This window comes from Muscardinus avellanarius (assembly GCF_963383645.1).
Source record: "Muscardinus avellanarius genome assembly, chromosome: 11".
Taxonomy (NCBI): domain Eukaryota; kingdom Metazoa; phylum Chordata; class Mammalia; order Rodentia; family Gliridae; genus Muscardinus; species Muscardinus avellanarius.
Window position 1 is genome coordinate 65,344,818 of NC_137797.1, and position 22,014 is coordinate 65,366,831.

The 22,014-nt window shown below is 40.0% G+C and overlaps 1 protein-coding gene across 1 annotated transcript; it reads right to left on the reverse strand.

Moving 5' to 3' along the window:
- Positions 1 to 8,931: 8,931 nt before the first annotated feature.
- Positions 8,932 to 10,006, reverse strand: LOC308270242 (olfactory receptor 6C4-like; the record flags this gene model as incomplete). The annotated part of the gene is made up of 1 exon (XM_080706038.1): positions 8,932 to 10,006. Exon 1 carries the CDS (start codon positions 9,856 to 9,858, stop codon positions 8,932 to 8,934), a length of 927 nt encoding a protein of 308 aa, XP_080562164.1. The 5' UTR covers positions 9,859 to 10,006.
- Positions 10,007 to 22,014: the final 12,008 nt, after the last annotated feature.

The following is a 22,014-nucleotide window of genomic DNA, read 5'->3' on the forward strand; positions in this document are numbered from 1 at the left end:
TTCTGCAAATATAATAATTTCACTCTTTTTTGTGACTGAATAGAATGCCATTGTGTGTGTGTGTGTGTGTGTGTGTGTGTGTGTGTGCATGTGTGTGTGCATGTATTACATTTTCTTTATCCATTAATCTGTGGAGTGATACCTAGGATGGTTCCATAACTTGGCTATATTAAATTGCACTTCTTATAGCATGTGCAATGGGTATGCATGTACCTCTATAGAATGCTGAATTTAATTCTTTCAGTAAATACCTAGAAGTGGCATTTCTGGGTCATATGGTGGTTCAATTCCCTATTTTTTTTTTTTTTTTGTGGTACTGGGGATGGAACTCAGGGGCATTCTAGTTCTGGGCTATATCCTGAGCCCTATTTTTATTCTTTATTTTGAAACAGGGTCTCACTGGATTGCAAAGGGCCTCACTAAGTAGTAGCTGTGGCTGTACATAAACCATGATCCTCCTGTCTCAGCTTTCCAAATTCTGGGATTACAAGCATGTGCCACTATGCCTGGCTTTCACTCCCAGTTTTTGAGGAAGCTTTGTACTTTGGATTCTCGGGATATCTTTGCTTCTAGCTTCTGGGGTTCTGCCTACTGTTCCTGCTGAGGGTTCACATGGCAGGGAGTGGAAGGGGGACCTGACCTATCACTAATTTTCATAGTAACCACTATAGAAATTTAGTCCTGCCAATAATGTATACTTGTTCTTTTCCTTTCTGTCCCTGCCACTTTTCTGCCAGAATTTATTGTTATTTTTCTTAACAATTGTCATTGTGGCTGGAGTGAGATAAAATTTCAGTGCAGTTTTTTTGATTTGCATTTCCCTGTTTGATTAAAAACATTGAATATTTTTCATAAATTTGTTGGCCATTTGTGTTTATTCTTTTGAAACGAGTTTGTTTAGTTCATCTGCCCATTTATTGATTGGGCTATTTGTTGCTTTGGTGTTTTTTAATTTCTTTATATATTCTGGATATTAATACTCTGTCTGAAGAGTGGATGGCAAAGATTTTTTTTCCATTTCATGCGATCACTCTTCATGTTCTTGTTTTCTTTGTTGTGCAGAAGCCTTTATATTTGATGCCAGCCTATTAAAATTTTTTGATATTATTCTCCTGTTTTAAGGGGCCGATTGACCAATAAGTTATTGTCTATGCCTACATTTTGGAGCATTGATCCCATTTTTTAAAAGAATTTGTGAGTTTGGGGAATAAGTTTTATGTCTTTGATCCATACTGAGTTGACTTTTATTCAAGGCGAGTGACAGGGTCTAGTTCCATTCTTTTACATATGGATATCTAGTTTTCCCTGCATCAGTAAAGGTTGAAAGGCATGGTTTTTCTCCAAGGTATGTTTTTTGGTATCTTTGTCAAAGATCAGATGACTGTGTCTGTGAGGATTTTTCTCCTTGTCTTTTATTTTAATCCATTAGTGCATGTGTCTGTTTTATGCCATACTTTTTTGTTACTATAACTCTAGTATGCTTTAAGAGTAGATATTGTGATGTGTTCAGAATTTTTCTTTTTGCTCAGGATTGTTTTGTTTATTCTCGGTCTTCTTCTTTATGAATTATAGAACTTTTTTGGTTGTATGAAGAATGACATTTATATTCTGATAGGAATTGCATTGAATCTGTAGATTGCTTTTGGTATTAGGGCCATTTTGACAATATTTTGTTTATCCACAAACATGGGATTTCTTTCTATTCTAGTGTTCAGTTTCTTTCTTTAGTGTTCTATAATTTTCATTGTGGAAGTCTTTTGCCTCCCTATATTTATATTTTATATTTTATATTTTTAATTTTTAATTTTTATTTTTTTGTGGTACTAGGGGTAGAACCCAGAGGCTTTCTACCTCCATGCTATACTCCAAGCCCTATTTGATATTTTATTTGGAAACATGGTCTCACTAAGTTGCTGAGAGCCTCACTAAGTAGCTGAGGCTGGCTTTGATCCTGCATGATCCTCCTGTCTCAGCTTCCCAAGCGTGGGAATTACAAGCCTGCACCACCACACCCAGTTTGTATTTTATACTTTTGAGGCTATTTTGAATTAAATTTTCTGATTTCTTTTTCAGCAGATTCATTATTGGTATGTAGAAAAGTTATTGATTTTTGTGTGTTTATTTTATGTCCTTCTACTTTACTGAGTTTATCATCTCTGGAAGTCTTCTATAGAATCATACCATCTGCAAGTAGTGATGATTTGACTTCTTTCTTATTTGTATTCCTTTTTCTTTATTTCTCTTTTTTAATTCCTTTGACTAAAATTTTATATACTATAATTAATAAGAGTTGTAAAAGTGTACATCCTCGACTTGTTTCTGGCTTTAGAGAAAATGCTACAAGATTTTCCCAGTTTGATGTAATGTTGACTTTGGGTTTGTCATATATAACATTTATGATATTGAGATAAGTTCCTTACATTTGTAATTTCTTCAGTGTTTTTTGAAATCATGAATGAATTCTCTATTTTACTGAAGGCTTTTCTTGTATCTATTGAGATGATGATGTGATTTTTTTCCTAGTTGTAAGTATGTGATCAATTGCATTTATTGATTTGAATATGCTGAGCCATCCTTGCATCCATAAAATGAAAAAACCCCTTGATCCTCATGTACCATATTTTATAATGTGTTTTAAATACCAAGTGCTCTATTTTATTACAGCAATGCTCATTAGGGATATTGGTCTGTAGTCTTCTTTCCTTGATGCACTTTTATTTGATTTTGATATCAGTGTGAGACTGGCTTCATAGAATAAATTTTAAAGTGTTCCCTGTTTTATGTTTCATGGAATAATTTGAGGGCTCTAGTATTAATTCTTCTTTTTTTGTATTAGTTCTTTAGAGGTCTGGTAGAATTCAGTTGAGGATATATCTGTTTGTTGGAAGGTTTTTTATGAGCACTTCAATCTTATTGCTCATTATTGGTCTGTTTGTATTTTCCATATCCTCTTTGTTCAACTTTTTTTGTGGTATTGAATCCAGGGCCACCATTCTAACTCCAAGCCACACCCCCAGTCCTATTTTATGTTGTTTTAAAATTTTTTTTTGGCAGTTCTTGGGATGGAACCCAGGGAAATTCTACCTCTGAGCTATATCCCCATTCCTATTTTTTTTTTTTTTAATGTGGTTGTTATCTTTTATTTTCCAAGTAATACTGATTAAAAATATTTACACACCTACTTTTAAGTCCACAGTTTAGCACTCTTATTTGTATGGCTTTAAAAGTTATAGCACAAGATATTTACATTAAGGATTGGGGAAAAGATTCTATTCAAAACAAAAACCTGATATATTACATACGTGTTTTTCTCTATATTTTAAATACATTAATTTTTAAATGCTCATTTTTTTCATCTGGTGGTAAAATACTTCTCAACTTCTCATCAAAATAAAGTTTACCACAGATGTATGTGAATCTTCCCAATTGAAAAATGGCCCCTCAGCTGCCATTAAATGAAATTTCTCAACCTAACTTAAATGAAAAGGAATTGGTAGTTGTCATTGTAAGTAAAAATATGAAGTACTATAGCACTGCCTACATTGCTCCTTATGACACAGAACCAGAGATGTTTTATAGACGTTTAGTTGGTTTTGAAAAGGCACATGGTGTGAATTTTTTTTTTACATTCTGGAAATTTTACCACCACAACTCTGTTTCTGTTGCAGAGATGGCACCTGTGACTGGCTTCCGTGGTCCAGGCGTCTGTGGGAGTCCCTGTGCCGCTGTGGTCCCGACTCTGGTGAGTGCACAGTATTCTGATGTGGGCGCCGCTTGCTGCTTAAGATGAGGCTCTATGACCATTTTCAGTCTCAGGTTATTTTGCCATGGTGGTATCAGTCAGGACTAGGGGATGCAGTTTGGGCAGGCAGCCCACGTGGCCCACTGGCGGGCGGCCTGGCTGTATCTGCAGCAGGTCTGATCCTATTTTTTTATTTTTTATTTTGAAACAGGGTCTCATTAAGTCATGGAGGGCCTCATTAAGTAGCTGAGGGTGTCCGTGAAACTGTGATCCTCCCACGTACTGGAATTATAAGCATGCACCACCATGCATGCCTGGATATCTTTTTTTTTCTCTTTTTAATAAATTTTTTATTCCTATGTGGATCATATTGAAAATGGCATACATTCATTTGGTGCTTGATGCTCTCTGCCCCCCCACTTCCCCTTCCCCCCTCCCAACAATGAATGTCCAGGTTGACCATGCTATATTCACAGTTATACACATATTTGAATATAGCCCCTCCAGTTAATAAACCTCAGCTTTCCTCCTCTCCTACCTTCCTTTCTAGCTTGCTGAGGTTTCCCCTCCATTATCTGGGGTCCCTCTGGTATCCCTAATACTCCCTAGTTTGGGCATATTAGAGAAAACATATGTCCCTTCTCTTTATGTGCTTGGTTGATCTCATTTAACATAAAGTTCTCCAGGTCTTTCCATCTTGTGAATGACATAATGGAGATCTAGGTTGGTTCCATATTTTAGCTATTACGAATTTTGCTGCTATGAACATGGATATGCATATGTTACTGTAGCTCTCTGATTTCAACCCCTTTGGAAAGATATCTAGGAGTGTATAGCTGGATCATATGGTGGATCCATTCCTAGTTTTCTAAGGAATCTCCACACTGATCTCCATAGCAGCTGAACTAGTTTGCACTCCCACCAACAGTGTAAAAGAGTTCCTCTTTCCCCACATCCTCGCCACCATTTGTTGTTGTTTGATTTCTTTATGCTTGCCACTCTGATTGGGATTGGAATCTCAGCTTAGCTTTGATTTGCATCTCCCTGATGGTTAGTGATGTAGAAAATCTTTTCATGTATCAATTGGCCATTTATATCTCTTCTTTTGTGAAGTTTCTATTCAATCCAATTGCCTATTTCTTAATTGGGTTGTTTGTTTGGCTAGTGTAGAGTCTTTTGAGCTCTTTGTATATTCTGGATATTAGCCCTCTATCAGACTGGTGGCTGGTAAAGATCTTCTCCCATTCTGTATGCTTTCTCTTTAGGTTCTTGATGGTTTCCTTTGATGAGCAGAAACTTTTTAGTTTGATGCCATCCCACTGTTAATTCTTGCTTTAATTTCCTGTACTTTGGAGGTCTTGTTGAGAAAGTTACTCCCTGTGTATATATGTTGGAGTGTTGAGCCTATGCCCTCCTATAATAACTTCACAGTCTCTGGGCTAATTTCCAAGTCTTTGATACATCTCGAATTGATTCTTGTGCACAGTGAGAGGTCAGAATTTAGTTCCATCTTTCTACAAATGGATAGACAGTTCTCCCAGCACCATTTGTTAAAAAGGCTGTCTTTTTTTCCGGGTATGAGTATGGCCCCTTTGTCAAAGATCAACTGACAATAGCCGAGTGAGGTGGTGCATGCTTGTAATCCTCCCCTTGGGATGCAGATACAGGAGGATTGTGCTGGTTCGAAGCCAGCCTTGCTGGCTTTCCCTGTTTCCAAATCATATATATATATATATATATATATATATATATATATATATATATATATATATATATATATATAGGTGTGGGAGTGTAGCCCGGAGGTAGAAGGGTTTCCAGGAACTCCAGTACCACAATAAAAAAAATAAATTGACTATAAGTGTGTTGGTTTGTTTGCTTGTTTTTGTGCTAATACCATGCTGTTTTTACTATTATTGCTCTGTAGTATATTTGAAGTCAGGGACTGTGATGCCTCCTGCATAGTTCTTATTGCTGGAAATTGCTTTCGCTATTCTGGTTTTTTTCTTTCTCCATATAAAATTCATGACTGATTTTTCTAGGTCTATGAAGAATGTTGTTGGCATTTTGATAAAAATTGCTTTGAATCTGTAGATCACTTTTGGCAGAATGGCCATTTTGATAATATTTATTCTGCTTATCCATGAGCAAGGGTGATCTTTTCGTCTTCCAAGGTCTTCTTCAGTTTCTTTCTTTAATGTTTTATAGTTTTCATTGTAGAGGTCTATTATGTCTTTGGGTAGGTTCATTCCTAGGTATTTTGTTGGTTTTGAAGTTATAGTGAACGGAATTGTTTTCTTTATTTCTTTCATTGTGGATTCATTGTTAGCATAAAAAAAGCAACTGATTTCCTTAGGTTGATTTTGTACTATGCTCCTTTGCTGAATTTGTTAATCAGGTCCAGTATTCTTTTGGTTGAGTTCTTTGGGTCTTCTAGATAAAGAATCATGTCATCTGCAAACAAAGATAATTTTAATTCCTCTTTTCCTATTTGAATTCCTTTGATATTCTCCTCTTGTCTTATTGCTATGGCAAGAGTCTCAGAGACTATATTGAAAAGGAGCGGTGATAATGGGCTTCCTTGTCCTGTTCTTGAATTTAGAGGAAATTCTTGCAGTTTTTCCGCATTCAATATGATGTTGGGTTTGTGTTTGTTGTATATTGCCTTAATGTTGGTGAAATACGTTTCTTCTATTCCAATTTTCTGCAGTGTTTTTAATATGAATGGGTGATGGATTTTGTCAAGTGCTTTTCAGCATCTATTGATATGATCATATGGTTTTTGTTCTCAGTTTGTATATGATAAATAACATGTATTGATTTGCATATGTTGAACTAGCCTTGCTTTTTTGGGATGAAACCAACTTGGTCATGGTGTACAATTCTCTTGATATGCTTTTGAATGTGTATAGCTAGTATTTTATTTAGAATTTTTGCATCTCTGTTCATCAAGGATATTGGCCTTGAAGTATCTTTATTTGTTTCTGGTATTAATGTGATACTGGTCTCATAGAAGGAGTTTGGTAGAATTCCATCTCTTTCAATTTCCTGGAATACATTGGGATTAGTTCTTCACTGAAGATTTTGTAGAATACAGCTAGAAACCTATCAGGACCTGGGCTTTTCTTTGATGGCAGATTTTTTATTGCTGTTTCTATTTATTTGCTGGCTATTGGTTGGTTTAGGCTTGTTATGTCCTCTTGGTTCAATTTAGGTAGGTTATATGTTCTTAGAAATCTATAGTTTCTTCCACATTTTCCAGTCTATTGGAGTATACATTTTCAAAATAGTTTCTGATAATCCTTTGAATTTCCCCATAGTTTGTGGTGATGTGTCCATTTTCATTTTTGATTTTAATGATTTGAGTTGATTCTCTCTTTCTTTTGGTTAGATTGGCTAGGGGTTTGTTAATCTTATTAATTTTTTCAATGAACCACCTTTATGTTTAGTTGATTATTTGAATTGTTTTTTTATTCTCTATTTCATTTAGTTCTGCTTTGATTTTAATTATTTACTGCCTTCTGCTGGCTTTGGTATAGATAGACTGTTGCAGTTTTTTAGGTCCTTGAGATGTGTCATTAGGTCATTTACTTGGCGACTTTCTGTTCTTATGTGAGCACTCAGTGCTATAAATTTTCCTCTTAACACCACCTTCAAAGTGTCCCATAGATTTTGGTAAGTTGTATTTCTATTTTCATTTAATTCCAGAAGTTATTTTATTTCTCCCCTTATTTCTGATCTTACCCATGCATCATTCAATAGTGTATCATTCAATATTCATGTATTTAAATAGTTTCTTTTGGCCTTCCTGTTGTTGATTTCTAATTTCATTGTGGTCTGAAAGAATGAAGGGAATTAATTAATTACATCTTTTGAATTTTTTGGTGCTTGCTCTATGGCCCAGGAATGTGATCTATTTTGGAGAAAGTTCCATGGGCTGCTGAGAATCATATGTATTCTGCTGTTCCTGGTTGAAAGATTCTGTATACGTCTATTAGGTCCATTTGCTTTATAGTTTTCTTTAGTTCAGAAGAGTCTTTACTCATTTTTTGCCTTGAATATCAATCTAGTGGCATGAGTGGTGTACTGAAGTGTCCCAATATTATTGTATTTGGGTCTATTTGAGATCTGATGTCTTGAAGGGTTTGTTTTACAGATGTGGGTGCACCCACATTTTGGGCATAAATGTTTACTATCATTATATCTTCTTGGTGGATTTTTCCTTTTATTAAAAGGTAGTGACCTGCTTTTCCTCTTCTGATGTGTTTTAGCTTAAAGTCTGTTTTGTTGGATATCAGCATTGCTACCCCTGCCTGTTTTTGGTCTCCATTTTCATGATATACCTTTTTCATCCTTTCACTTTCAGCCTATGAATGTCTTTGGCTGTAAGGTGAATTTCTTGCAAGCACCATACATTTGGATTATATTTTTTAACCCACATTACCAGTCTATGTCTTTTAATTGGTGAGTTAAGTCATTTGACATTCAGGGTTATTATTATTATTTTTTTTGCTGCTTAAGATACCTTTATTTTTTATTTTTTATTGGTGCATTGTAGTCATACATCTTTTTTTTTGACAATGTTATTTTTTTTAAATTGGTGCACTGTATTCATACATCATAGTGGGATACATACTTTGGTAGACATACATGCACACATTGCCCAGTCAGCCCCCACCCGATCCCCCCCCATTCTCTCCCTATCCCTCCCTCCCATGCTTGGCTTAGTGGTTGACATCTAGTATTATAGCAATTTATACAAAATTCTGTCACCCACCTCTTGATTAGCTCTTCCTCACTTTGATTTCAAACTGCAGAGGTGTTAAGGTCTGCAGTCGGCTTCATCTCTGCCATTGTAGATCTCCCATTTCTTTTTTTTAGTACAATAGTTTATATATGTTGCATGTCACTGCATTGAAAAAATGGTAAGAAGAGTGGCATTGTTTTACAGTTTTGCAAATTTTAAAAAGGGCTAAAATATCTATGTACTAAAAAGAAATATTTAAGCTTCATTTTGAGAAGACTTTCTTCTCCTGGCCACTTTGATGTGAAATGCTGATACCTCTTCGTGATGCACTCTTCTCAGATGTTACCTTTACAAGGAAGGGTTATGAAATCCCTCATTACATGTGGAGGAGCTTTATGAATATGGTTCTGAATTTGCATTGAGTTTGAGGTCATTATTTTTATTAAAGACTCACAATTCTCCTGGCCATTTCCTTGAAGGCCTGTTTGACCTGTTTATTCCTTAGAGTGTAAATGAATGGGTTCAGTAAAGGGGCAACTGAGGTGTTCAGCACAGCTACTCCCTTATTGAAGGCAACCCCTTCTTTCGCTGAGGGCTTTATATACATGAAGATGCAGCTTCCATAAGACAGGGAGATGACGATCATGTGGGAAGAGCACGTGGAAAAGGCCTTTTTCCTTTGCTGAGCAGAAGGAATCTTCAGAATGGTCCTGATGACGTGTGTGTAGGAGAGAGTGACCAGCCCCAGGGTGACCACCAAGGTCACCACTGCTAAGGCAAAGTCAAAGAGTTCCAGTAGCCTTGTGTCAGAGCAGGATATTTCCATGAGGGGTCCGTAGTCACAGTAATAATGATTCAGCACATTGGAGCCACAGAAGTCCAGCTGACTGGTTGGGATGATCGCACACAATATGATGAGGAATCCACAGAGCCAGGAGCAGAGCACTAGCTGGACGCAGACCCTGCTGCTCATGATGGTCGTGTAATGCAAGGGTTTGCAGATGGCCACGTAGCGGTCATAGGACATGGCGGTCAGAAGGTAAAACTCTGTGGCCCCAAAGAAGATGGCAAAGAAATACTGAGCGAAGCACCCAGCAAAGCTGATAGTCTTATTGCCAGTTGAGATGCTGACTAGCATCCTGGGAGTGAAAGTGGACGTGAAGGAAATTTCCAGGAAGGAGAAATTCCGGAGGAAGAAATACATGGGAGTCTGGAGGTGGGAGTCGAGGAGCGTGAGGATGATGATGGTCAGATTCCCAAGGATGCTGAACATGTAGGTGAGGAAGAGAAAGATGAAAATGAGGATCTGGAGCTCTGGGATATCTGTGAGTCCCAGCAGGATGAATTCTGTCAGCGTTTGGTTTTTCATTGCTAACCTCTGCTGCCTGTGAAGGAACAAAGGATTTAAGTCAGTGACTCAATAAGTCAATCAAGATTTGCTACTGGATCTTGAATGACTTTTCACAAGAACTGTTTTCTTAAATTCTGATGCAGGAAGAGTTTTCTCTGTGGCTCCTTTTCAGGATTTTCATGTACTTCCTGATTCTATCCTCTAAACCAATACTCAAGTTATTCTCTTCATTTCTATTTCTATTTTTATTTTTATTTTTATATTTTATTTTATTTTATTGGTGCGCTGTATTCATACATCATAGTGGGATACAAACTTTTGTAGACATACATGCACACATCGCCCAGTCAGCCCCCACCCGATCCCCACCCCATTCTCTCCCCATCCCTCCCTTCCATGCTTGGCTTAGTGGTTGACATCTAGTATTATAGCAATTTATACAAAATTAAAAATGATAATCTCACATAACAGTTTCATTTGTCTGATACCAAGCTTTTGATAACTTAAAGATAACATTTCAATGTTTCTTTTTACTTTCTTTCTTACCAGAGAATATTTTTTTTCTATTTTTTTAGGTGAAACTATCATATATTTATTTATTTATTTTTCAGAAAAAAAATCTATCCTAATATGGAATATGAACTCTAGAACCCAAAACGATCTTGAAAAAGAACAAAGCTAGAAGATATATATTTTTTGATTTCAAACCATATAAAGCTACAATAATTGAAACAATGTAGTACTGTTCTAAAGGCAGATATATAAACCATTGGAGTTAAATAAAAGCCTAGAGCTAAATTCTTCCCTATATTGTCAAGTTATTTTTGATGAGGTTTCCACGAACATTTGGTGGTAAAAATAATAATCTTTTATGCCGCTTTCAAGCACGACACCGGAGACGATCTTCTTCGGACTCTTTATTATCCCAGGCTCTTACATACTCTCCTCCTCTCCGCTCCCCGCTCCCCGCTTATATATCCCAAGCAGCCAGTCAGCACTCAGATCACTCGCTCCATGCAAAATTAGCTCATTTGTTACAAACAGTGGTATGTTGTGTTCCCGTGCGCCCCATGCTCCGGTTACCGGACTTCCTGAAAGTTGTTTACTGCTTAATGGGCCTCACAGAGCTTCCGCTCGGCGCTATTTTTAGGTCTTCGAGCTAGCAGGCAATGGGTGGGGCTCTTCACAGTTCCCCCTTTTTGTTTTTAAGCAGAAGAGGATAGAGGACTCAACCCCTGCTATAGTTTATGCAATTATTTGCCACCACCTTTTTTGCAGGGACGGGCGAGCAATACAGTGGTAACCCGTATGCAGCTGAGCATATCCTCCTTGGGATGCACCCTCCCGGGGTCCCAAGTGCAGTCCTTGCTGACATTCTGCTTTATGATTTTTCCATTGCGGCTAGCCAAACAGTAGGCGATTGTCCTGCTTCAACCGCCATGAAAGCCTGAGCTAGGAGCATCTGATCCTTGGCCCTCTGCAGAAATAAACGTCTCAGGCAACAGAGACATAGAATGCACAGGAAAACAAAACAAAATCCCAAATGCTCCCAACCCGGCCCATTCTTTTAGATGGAATGCTGCCTTCTGGATCCGGGACGCCAGCGTTTGGGCCACTTTGGGGTCGATTCGGGTGGTGTTGACCTTGATGATTTCAGCACGTAATTGTTCGGTCGATTCAGGTGGTGTTGACCTTGATGATTTCAGCACGTAATTGTTCGGTGAGTTTATCAAACTCCCAGCTCCAGTTGCCCCATTGTTGCTCACTCCATACTGGTTTTGTCCAGATCAGCATGGTGATCAGGTGTATCCATCCCTGAGGCGCCATCTTGCGATATTATTTGACGAGTCAGTCTCTCTGGGATCCAAATCGGATCGGTTCCGTCCTGTGGGAAAACACAAACAGAGCCTCTGGCCCATGTGAGTACCGGATCAGGTCCCTTCCATTTTCCGGTGAGGACATCTTTCCATTTTACCATATCATGGGGAATACTAGAAGGACAAAAATGGCGATCTGCGGCCGATTTGCCATTAATATCTAAATTTAAAAAATTTAAAGTAAAAAGTGCCAAAGATAATCGCTGCCTTGGTTTCAGATTCTCACCTATTCCCCCTTTTTGTTTTATTAGACATTCTTTTATTGTGCGATGGGCGCGTTCAACAATGCCCTGTCCTTGAGGATTATATGGAAGGCCATGTTTTAATGTTACGCCCATCTGTTTACAGAAAGACTGAAATTTTTGTGAGGTATAAGCCGGACCATTATCAGTTTTTATTTCTTTTGGCACATTCCATGCTGCCCAAGCTTCAAGACAATGAGCGATAACGTCACGAGCTTTTTCCCCTGTGTGAGTAGAAGCATATATAATTCCAGAAACAGTATCAACAGAAACATGTACATACTTAACAGAGCCAAATTCAGGTATATGGGTCACATCCATTTGCCATAAATGTAAGGGGAGCAACCCACGTGGGCAAACACCAACATTAGAAGAGGGGATAAAGGGTGCACAAGTACCACAGGCCTTGATGATGTCACGGGCTTGACAACGAGGAATTTTAAATTTAATCTGTAAAGTTTTAGCATTTACATGAAACTGGCGATGAAAATCTTGTGCCCGTTGAAGTGGGGTGAGAGAGAAAATCATGGGCATCTTCGTAAGCTTATCTACATAATCATTACCTTGGGCAACAGGCCCTGGTAAGCCTGTATGTGCCCTAATATGTTGTACATAAAAGGGATTTTTCCTCATCAAAATTAAATGTTGAATTTTAGATGCCAAGTAGTGGATGGGCGTATGTGTTGATATTTGCCCCGCACATTCAAGGGACTTTATCATCTCTACAGCATAGGAGGAGTCCGATAACAAATTAAAGGAAGAATCATATCTCTCAAACACTTCTAATATAATATTTAGTTCAACTAGCTGAGGTGATATATGCTGATATTGAACAACTATGGGTTTTTGTCCTTCTATCATAAAAGCTCCAAGGCCAGATTTTGATCCATCAGTAAAAATATTGATAGTGAAGGGTATAGGTGTTCTTCTGGTTATGGTTGGAAAGATAATAGGATGTTGAGTTGCAAAATGTAATATAGGATCTTTAGGTAAGTGATTATCTATCTCTCCATTAAACACACATCGTAATATAGCCCAATCATCCAGGGAGGTTTGTAAAATTAATATTTGGTGTTTACTATAGGGAACAATAAGCTTATTAGGGGTTTGGCCAAAATGTTGAATACATTGCTGTATGGCAAGAACAGCAACCTTTGCCACCATAGAGGGATAATACTCAATAACCTTTTGAGGAGATAGTTTAGGATGAATCCATAATAGAGGTCCTTGTTGCCATAAGACCCCAGTGGGTTGGAGCTCAGTAGCCAGTATGCATGCCCAAATAGAATCCCTCGGTGAAATGCGCTTAAGGGAAGCCTTAGTTAAAGCTTGTTCTACCAAACTTAAGGCTTCCCGGGCTTCAGCAGTCAGCATTTTAGGAGAGGTTAAGGAAGAATCTCCTTTGAGGATATCATATAAAGGTTTTAGCATAAAATTTGGGATTCCTAAAGCAGGACGTATCCAATTAATATCTCCTAATAACTTTTGAAAATCATTTAAAGTGTGTAACTGGTCTGTACGAATGGTGACCTTTTGAGGCGTGACAAAATTGGGATAAAGAATATTTCCCAAAAAATGGGTGACGGTGCCCTTTTGAACCTTTTCAGATGCTATAACTAAACCCTTTTCCTCAAGGGCTTTAACAAGCACACAATACGCTTCATCCAGTACCTTTTCATTTTCACAGGCTAATAGGATATCATCCATATAATGGAGACAACGCAATGGAGGGAATTTATCCCTAACAGGTTGTAAGGCAGCATCCACATATAGTTGACAAAGAGTGGGGCTATTCGCCATACCCTGGGGGAGCACTCTCCACTCATATCTCTGGTCAATTTGCTCTTGGTTTAGGGATGGCACAGTAAAAGCAAAACGTGGGGTATCTAGAGGATTTAATGGTATAGAGAAAAAGCAATCTTTTATATCAATCACTATAATTGGCCAGAATTTTGGAATAGTTGAGAGAAGGGGGAGTCCACGTTGGACTGGTCCCATAACTTGCATTTGTTCATTTATGGCTCGGAGATCATGTAATAGTCTCCATTTTCCTGATTTTTTCTTTATTACAAATATAGGGGTATTCCAGGGTGATGTGGATGATTGGATATGTCCTAATTTTAGTTGTTCTTTTACTAACTCTTTTGTTGCTTCCAATTTTTCACGGGGGAGAGGCCACTGGGAAACCCATACTGGATCCCCTGTCTTCCAAGTGATGGGAATTGCCTCCCCAGTGGCTACTCCACAAAACTCAATCCCTGTTTAGTGTTTTGTCCTTCAGTGGGGACAGGGCTCCTCCGTCCCTGTAGGTTTCGCCCTAATCCAAATGATGGATGAAAACCTTGCTTGTTAAACATATGTAGCGCCTGGGGAGAATATTCATTATGTAATCGGAATCCCATGTCCAGAAGTAGATCTCGACCCCACAAGGAGACCGGAATTTCCAGCATATAGGGTGTAAAGGTCCCAGAATGTTTTTCTTGGTCCTCCCAATGAAGGGGTCTAGCACTAATATCAGGTGTTTTAATGTATCCTAATCCTCTAAGCTGTGTGTCAGCCTTTTTTATGGGCCAGGTGGGGGGCCAATCCTTAGAAGCAATTACACTAGTATCTGCCCCTGTATCAAGCAATCCTAGAATCGGCTTTCCCTCCACTTTCAAAGTAATTAAAGGTCGTTTTCCCATATCAAAGGCGAGAGATATTATATTAGTACCAGAGGACCCAAACCCTTTTTCTCCTCGCTGTTCCTTTTTTGAAGGGAAGAGAGAATGTAGACTAGGTAATAATAACAGCTGCGCTATCCGATCACCAGGAGAGATGGCAACAATTCCTCTGGGGGCGGAGACCATAACCTTTATAACGCCCTCATAATCTTGGTCAATAACTCCAGGATGAGTTATTAGGCCTTTCATGGTGGATGATGATCGCCCCAAAACTATGCCCACCGTTTCTGGGGGTAATGGCCCTGACATATCAGTCGACATAATTTGAATTCCCATTCGAGGGGTTAATACCAGCCGGGTGGTGGCACAGAGGTCCAATCCCGCTGAACCGGGAGTGGCTCTCCGGATTCCTTGGGCGGTTGGAGATTGGGCCATTGGGGTGTTTGGTGTGTCTCTATAGCATTGTACATTTGTTGGCCCCCATACTTGTAAGGGCCCTGGGGATGGGGGCCCCGTTTCCCATTTTTTGACAGCGGGCGACCCTGTCCCGACTGATCATGGGACGGTAGGATATTGCCGTCAATATCCTTAACGGACCGGCACTCTGAGGCGGGATGTCTGCCTTTTCTACATCTCTTACATAGGTCTGGTGGGCTCTTTTGAGAGAGAGAGCCTCGTTTTGGGCAGTCTCTTTTTAAATGCCCTGCCGCCCCACATGAAAAGCAATTTCCTAGTCGGGTGTTGTTATTGCCCTTTTGCCTGCCAGATGCTTGCATGATAGCCGCAGCGAGCCCCGAGTTGGTTAAAGGTCCGCCGAGTTCTCTACATAACTTCATCCATACTTCTAAACCTTTACTTTTATATGGATTTATAGCTTGTTTGCATTCAGTATTACATTGTTCGAAAATAAGCTGTTTAACAAGTGGCATGGCTGCATCGACATCCCCAAATATTCGTCCAGCAGCTTCTACCATCCTAGCCACAAAATCAGAAAAAGGCTCAGTGGGACCTTGAATTATCTTAGTAAGATTGCCTGACACCTCCCCTTTATTAGGCAAACTTTTCCATGCCCTGGTGGCCAAATTGTTTATCTGATCATACACTTGTTGAGGGTAACAGGTCTGGTTGTTAGCAAATTGTCCCTGTCCCAAAAGCATATCCAAATTCCAGGCAGGTTGTCCTGCGGCCTGATTCACCGCTGCTTGCTCTGCTGCGAACTCAATAAGGAAAGCCTTCCAATCTAAATACTGTCCTGGGGTCAAAGCCGCTCGGGCCAAGTTCTGCCAATCTCCAGGGGTCATGGCATACCTGTAAATGCTTTCTAAGGTGGCTACGGTGTATGCAGCATTGGTACCATAAGTCCGCACGGACTCAGCAATATGTTTTACAAGCTTATAATCTAAAGGCTCATGATACCGAGGTCCTCCTCCTTGTGGTTGAAACACGGGGAAAGCCTGTCTGGATAGTAACATTTTCGGCTCACGCCATACCTTTTCATTAAAGGAGCGGCCTCCGCTTTGTCCTGGAGCTGAGGGATTATAGGGCGGAGGAACAGAGCCCTGCGAGGGGCCCGTAGCTAGGGTTAATCTGCTGACTTCCTCCTCTATTGCCGCAAGTTCCTCGTCCGAGTCCCCCTCCCCTTCAGAGCCTAGTTCACTAGCTGGGTGAGAGGAAGTGGACCGTTCCTCTTTTAACAGATCAAGTGCCACTTGTCCCTCTCGCACTAGCGGTTTGTAGTATTTCTGCTCCAAACATGCCCTGACGAGGCGCCACAAAGGATAAGTTCCTCCCGTGACTTGATTGTTTTTCTCTGCCCTTTTAATATCCTTCCCTAACTTATCCCAACTTGCCAGGGTCAAGTTTCCTGATACTGCAAACCAAGGGGCCACCTCATCCACTTGGCTCAAAAAACCCTGAATAGTCTTATCCCTAAGTTTTAACCCCTTTCTGTTTAATAAGGCTTTTAAAGCCTTTTGTATTGGATGAGATGGATTATTTCCCATACCTATTCAGCCTCAGGTCCAGCCTGAGAGTATACTACCCTATAAATCCTCCCCTCAAAGGAGCTCCCCTTCGTCCTCAAACGGAGTTGGGAAAGAACAATCTTATGATCCTCTACTTTGTAGAGCCTCCCTCTTCACAGGAGAACTTACCAGCCGGCTGCCCTGGAAAGTCCAAAGTTCTGACCGTCTCGTTGAGAGAGATTCCCCGTACGGGCCACCACTTGCCGCTTTCAAGCACGACACCGGAGACGATCTTCTTCGGACTCTTTATTATCCCAGGCTCTTACATACTCTCCTCCTCTCCGCTCCCCGCTCCCCGCTTATATATCCCAAGCAGCCAGTCAGCACTCAGATCACTCGCTCCATGCAAAATTAGCTCATTTGTTACAAACAGTGGTATGTTGTGTTCCCGTGCGCCCCATGCTCCGGTTACCTGACTTCCTGAAAGTTGTTTACTGCTTAATGGGCCTCACAGAGCTTCCGCTCGGCGCTATTTTTAGGTCTTCGAGCTAGCAGGCAATGGGTGGGGCTCTTCACACTTTTAACTAAATATTGTTGAAACATAATAATTACATGGAAAAGAATAAAGTTGGACCCTTACCTAATCCCATATACAAATATTAACTCAAAATAGATAAAAGACCTAAATATAAATCTTAAGACTATAAACTTTTAGGAGAAAATCTGGGTCATAAAACCTCACAACATTGAAATTGGCAGTGATTTCTTGGATATGATTTCAATGGCACAGGCAACAGAAGAGTATACAAACTCCCTAAAAAATAAAAAAAACATATTGTATATCCAAAGACAATGTAAACAGAGTTAACAGTTACTAATAGAATGGGATAAAATATTTCCAAATGCTATATCTGAAGGTATATTAATATTCCAACTAGAAATCCTAAGAATTAACAACAATAAAGGCAAACAATACCCTTTACAGATAGGTAAAAGACTAACATAAATAATGAATCTCCACAGATAACCAATCTTAGTTGACTGTTGGATGGAAACTCTTGTTTCTCTGGTTCTGGTGTGTGTTACCTATTTCTTCTTTGTAGTTAATCTCTTTGAGTATTTTCTCTAGTGCTGGTTTTGAAGACATAAATTCCTTCAGTTTCTGTTTGTCATGGAAGCTTCTTATTTCTCCATCTAATTTGATAGAAAGTTTTGCTGGGTAGGAGATTTTTGGCTGGAAGTTGTTTTCTTTCAGAGTTTGGAATATGTTACTCCAAGCACTTCTGGCTCTCATGATTTGGTTTGGGAAGTCTGGAGTGATTCTAATTGGTTTGCCTCTGAATGTCACTTGGCCCTTTGTTTTTGTTGCCTTTAAGATTCTCTGCTTGGCTTCCACATTGGTCATTTTGACAATGATGTGGCGTGGGGATCCTCTTCTCTGATCCTGTCTAAAGGGAGTTCTATAAGTTTCCTGGACCTGTGTATCAACCTCTTGCTCTATGTTTGGAAAATTTTCTGCTATTACTTCCTTGAAGAGATTGTTGATCCCTTTGGTTTCACTTTCTTTTCCTTCCTCTATTCCTATTATTCTTAGGTTAGCTCTCTTAAAATGGGCCCATATTTCTTCAATGTCAGAATCCTGCTGTCGGATATTTTTTCCTAGATTAGAAACTATGCGTTCATTTTTGGAATGATCATCTTCTAAGAGCGAGATTCTGTTCTCCATGTGGTCTAATCGGTTGTTTGTGCTTTGAATTGAGGCCTTTACTTCATTAATTGCATCCTTTATCTCTTTTTGGCTCTCTCTGAGTTCTTTTCGAAGCACCTCTATTATTTCTACAGTTATTTTCCTGATTTGATCTTCTAGAAATCTTTGATTTTCTGTTTTATCGGGTTCTGATGTTGTGGGGTTGCGGGCATTCATTGCTCCAGTATTATTCCTCTTTCCCATGATTTCGGAAGTTTGTGCCTTCTCTGGGTTCTTCCCTTGGGTCACTATGACTTCACTTAAGGTGTTCTGGATCTCGAGTCAGTAGTATCTCAGACCCCACTACTCCTTTACTGGGTTGTATCACAGAGTCTCAAACCCAGAGAGTCGATAGAGGCTGCTTTAGACTGTGGGGGGTGCCAGGTTGCACGTTCTCCTATGGTGTGATATCTCTGCCACCGCCACTCCTCCACTGGGTCAAGTCCCAGGGAGTACAGTACTGGGATTTCTCCTCTGTGGCCCGCAATTTGACTCACTGTTCTTGAGTACACAGATGTAGCTGTACTGGATTCGGTGAATTCTCTGCTGCTGCTGCTGGTGGCAATATGGCGCCGCTGCTACGCCCTCGGCTGTGGGGCTGGCGTTTTTCTTCTTGATTTTGATTTCTTCTCTGAATCCCTGAGGCGTGTGCTGAGCTCAGCCACTGGGAGCTTTAGATTTTACCTGCGGCGAGAAATCCCGCCTGGCTGCTCCACAGCGGCTCACCTCGGCTTGCTGTAGCCGACTGGTGAATTTGCCGCCGCCGCTGGCAGTATGGTGCTTCTGCCGCGTCCTCGGGCGTGAGGCCGGTGTATCTCCTCTGTGGCTCTGAGCTCTGATCTCAGTCCTCTTTCTCTCTGGAGCCTGGTGATTTTTTTGTTTCTCTGGTGATGGTGTTTTCTGGCTATGAAAGGCACTGATTTTGTGGTAATGGAGATTTGTTGTTAGCAGGGCTCTTAAGCCCCGCTTTTCTCGGTTGCCATCTTCCCGGAAGTCCATCGACATTCAGGGTTATTATTGAAATATGATTTTTGTCTTCTGCCATTTTGTGTACTATCTTCTGTTGATATAATGTTATTTTTTCTTTGCTTAATTGCCCCATTGATCAGCTTCATCTCTTCTATGGTTCTGAAATTTGTTTCTTTTTTCTTCTTTATGGTTTATTTCTTTAAGTATCTTCTCTAGTGTTGGCTTTGTTTTCATGGATTTTTTGAGATTCTGCTTATCTTGAAATGCTTTGTTTCTTCATCAATTTTGAATAATAACCTTGCTGTATATAGCAGTTTTGGTTGGAAGTTCTTGTCTTCCAGGGTCTGGATTACATCATGCCAGTCTCTCTTGGCATTCATAATTGGGTTGTAAATTCTGGGGTGATTTTTATTGTTTTGCCCCTGTATGCCACCTGTTCTTTTGTTCTCACTGCTTTTAAGATTCTTTCCTTAGTCTCTATGTTGGTCATTTTGATTATTACATGACATAGGGATGTCCTTCTTTGATCTTGTTTTAACAGTGTTCTGTATGTCTCCTTTACATGTATGTCCATTTCTCTTTCCATGTTTGGAAAATTCTCTGAAATTATTTCTCTGAAGAGATTATGAATACCCTTCTATCTATACCTCAATCCCTTCTTCAATGTATTTTATCCACAAGTTAGGACATTTTATGTTGTCCCATAGTTGTTGGATATTTAGGTTTTATTGCTATGGTGACTTCTGTATGGTGCTGATTCTGCTTTCGGTTTTGAATGAACTGTCTTCCAACAGTGATATTCTATTTTCCATTTCATCCAATCTTCCAGAATATTTTTCTATTGCTGTCTTCATTTCATTTATTGACTCTTTCATTTCATTCCACACCTCTTTTTGATGCTTTTTTTTAATGCCTCCATTTCCTCTTTATTTTCTTGTACACTTGCTGTGAAGCCTTTCATCATATTGAAGATCAGGATTCAGAATTATCCTTTTTGCATTTCTTGTAGGTCAGTATTTGTGATTTCCCTTATTTCCTCATTATTTCTAGTCTTTATAGCAGTTTCAGGGTTCTCAGGCTTGTTTTTCTGAGGTCTTGGCATCTTTTTTGTTGTGATTCTGTGGGTAACCTGTATGATTCAATATTAGCTGTAGGAATTTAGAGCTGTCAGCAGGTTCATGCATGGGTAAGCAGTGCTTTATTCAATGGTGAGGGTTGGGTAAAGCGGAGGAGCTGGGATGATGGGTACAGGAGTCAGGTAAAGTAGAGGATATGATTAAGTTGAGTAAGGATTTAAGTATAATAAGGTAGTATCTGGTTGAGAATGAGAGAAGGTTACATAGCAGGATTCTTGTAGTTAGTAGAGTATTTAGGTATGGAGATATGAAATAGCATGAATATAAAGCAAGAAGATATAGTAAGGGAAAACAGTTTTGAGAGAAGAGAGTAGATAGGCTAGAGTAGGGAAGTTTGTAAAAGGAACAGGGAAAGGAGCAAACAATAAACATGCATAAAGTAATAAAACAAATTACAAAAACTAACAGTTATAAATCAAAGACAAAATAAAAATTAACCAAAAGGAAAAAAATGGATAAGAAACAAATAAAGAACAAAAATAAAAAACAAAAAGAACAAAAAGAACTAGCAACAGAGTGAGAGAACCCCCTCCCAATAAAAAAAAAAAAAGCAGTCCTGCTAATTTACATATACAGGTCCCGAGGCCGTATAATATCTGTATGTCTGTTCAGTGTGGTAGAATTTGGAGTATATTTCAATGTCTCTCATTTGCTACATAGCCTATTGTCAGCTTCTGGACCCTCTTTATGAGTGTCTGTGCTCCTTGCTCTCCATCCCTGAACTCTGTGATCTCAGGCTTTGTGCTCTGCGCTTTCCCACCCTGAGCCTGCACCTCCTTACCTGCCCCAGCAGAGGGCATCCAGTGCAGTCTTGGAGCAATTCCTGTGACCCTGTGCAGGCACTGTGCCTTCAACACTATGCCTTTCCTGTGTCTCTGTAGGTTGTAACTGGACTACGTTTGGGATGGGCTGCCAGCTTAGCCTGATGCGGTCAGTGGCTGCTCTGGGCAGTCTTCCACCTCCACTGAGTAATGAATGAATAATGCAAGTATTATCTTGCTGTCCTGTGGACCGGGTTCTGTAGGGCACAGTGTGCCGCTGCAGCAGAGGGTGTCCAGTGAGTCTTGGAGCGACCCCCTGTGACCCTGTGCAGGCACCGCACCTTGAGCAGTTTGCCTTTCCTGTGTCTCTGGTTCTAATTAAACTACCTCCAGGACGGGCCACCAGGTTTTAGCCCTCAGGCATCCACAGCTGCTCTGAGTGGTCTTCCACTGAGTAATGTAAGGACAGTAAAGTAATGTAAGGCAGTTACTTTTCTGTCTTGCAGGCCAGTCTCTGGAGGGCACAGTGTGCCATTGCGGGTGCTTCCTCTAGTGTGTGCATGAGTTTTTATATCTTTTCAGTGTTTTCTTTTCACTGGGATACTTGAAATGGAGACATTTTCCTCACCCTCTCTTAGCTGTAAACAGGTGTGGGCTTGCTCTTGTAGTTTCTGGTGCTTTGGGTGAGGCTGTGATGGCAGAGGCATGGGTGAACAGACAGCCTGGGTTTGGGGTAGGGATCATGGGCAGAGACTAGAGTGGGGCAGCAGTTGGGGTGGGGGCTGTGGCCATGGCAGAGCTCAGGGTGTGTCAGG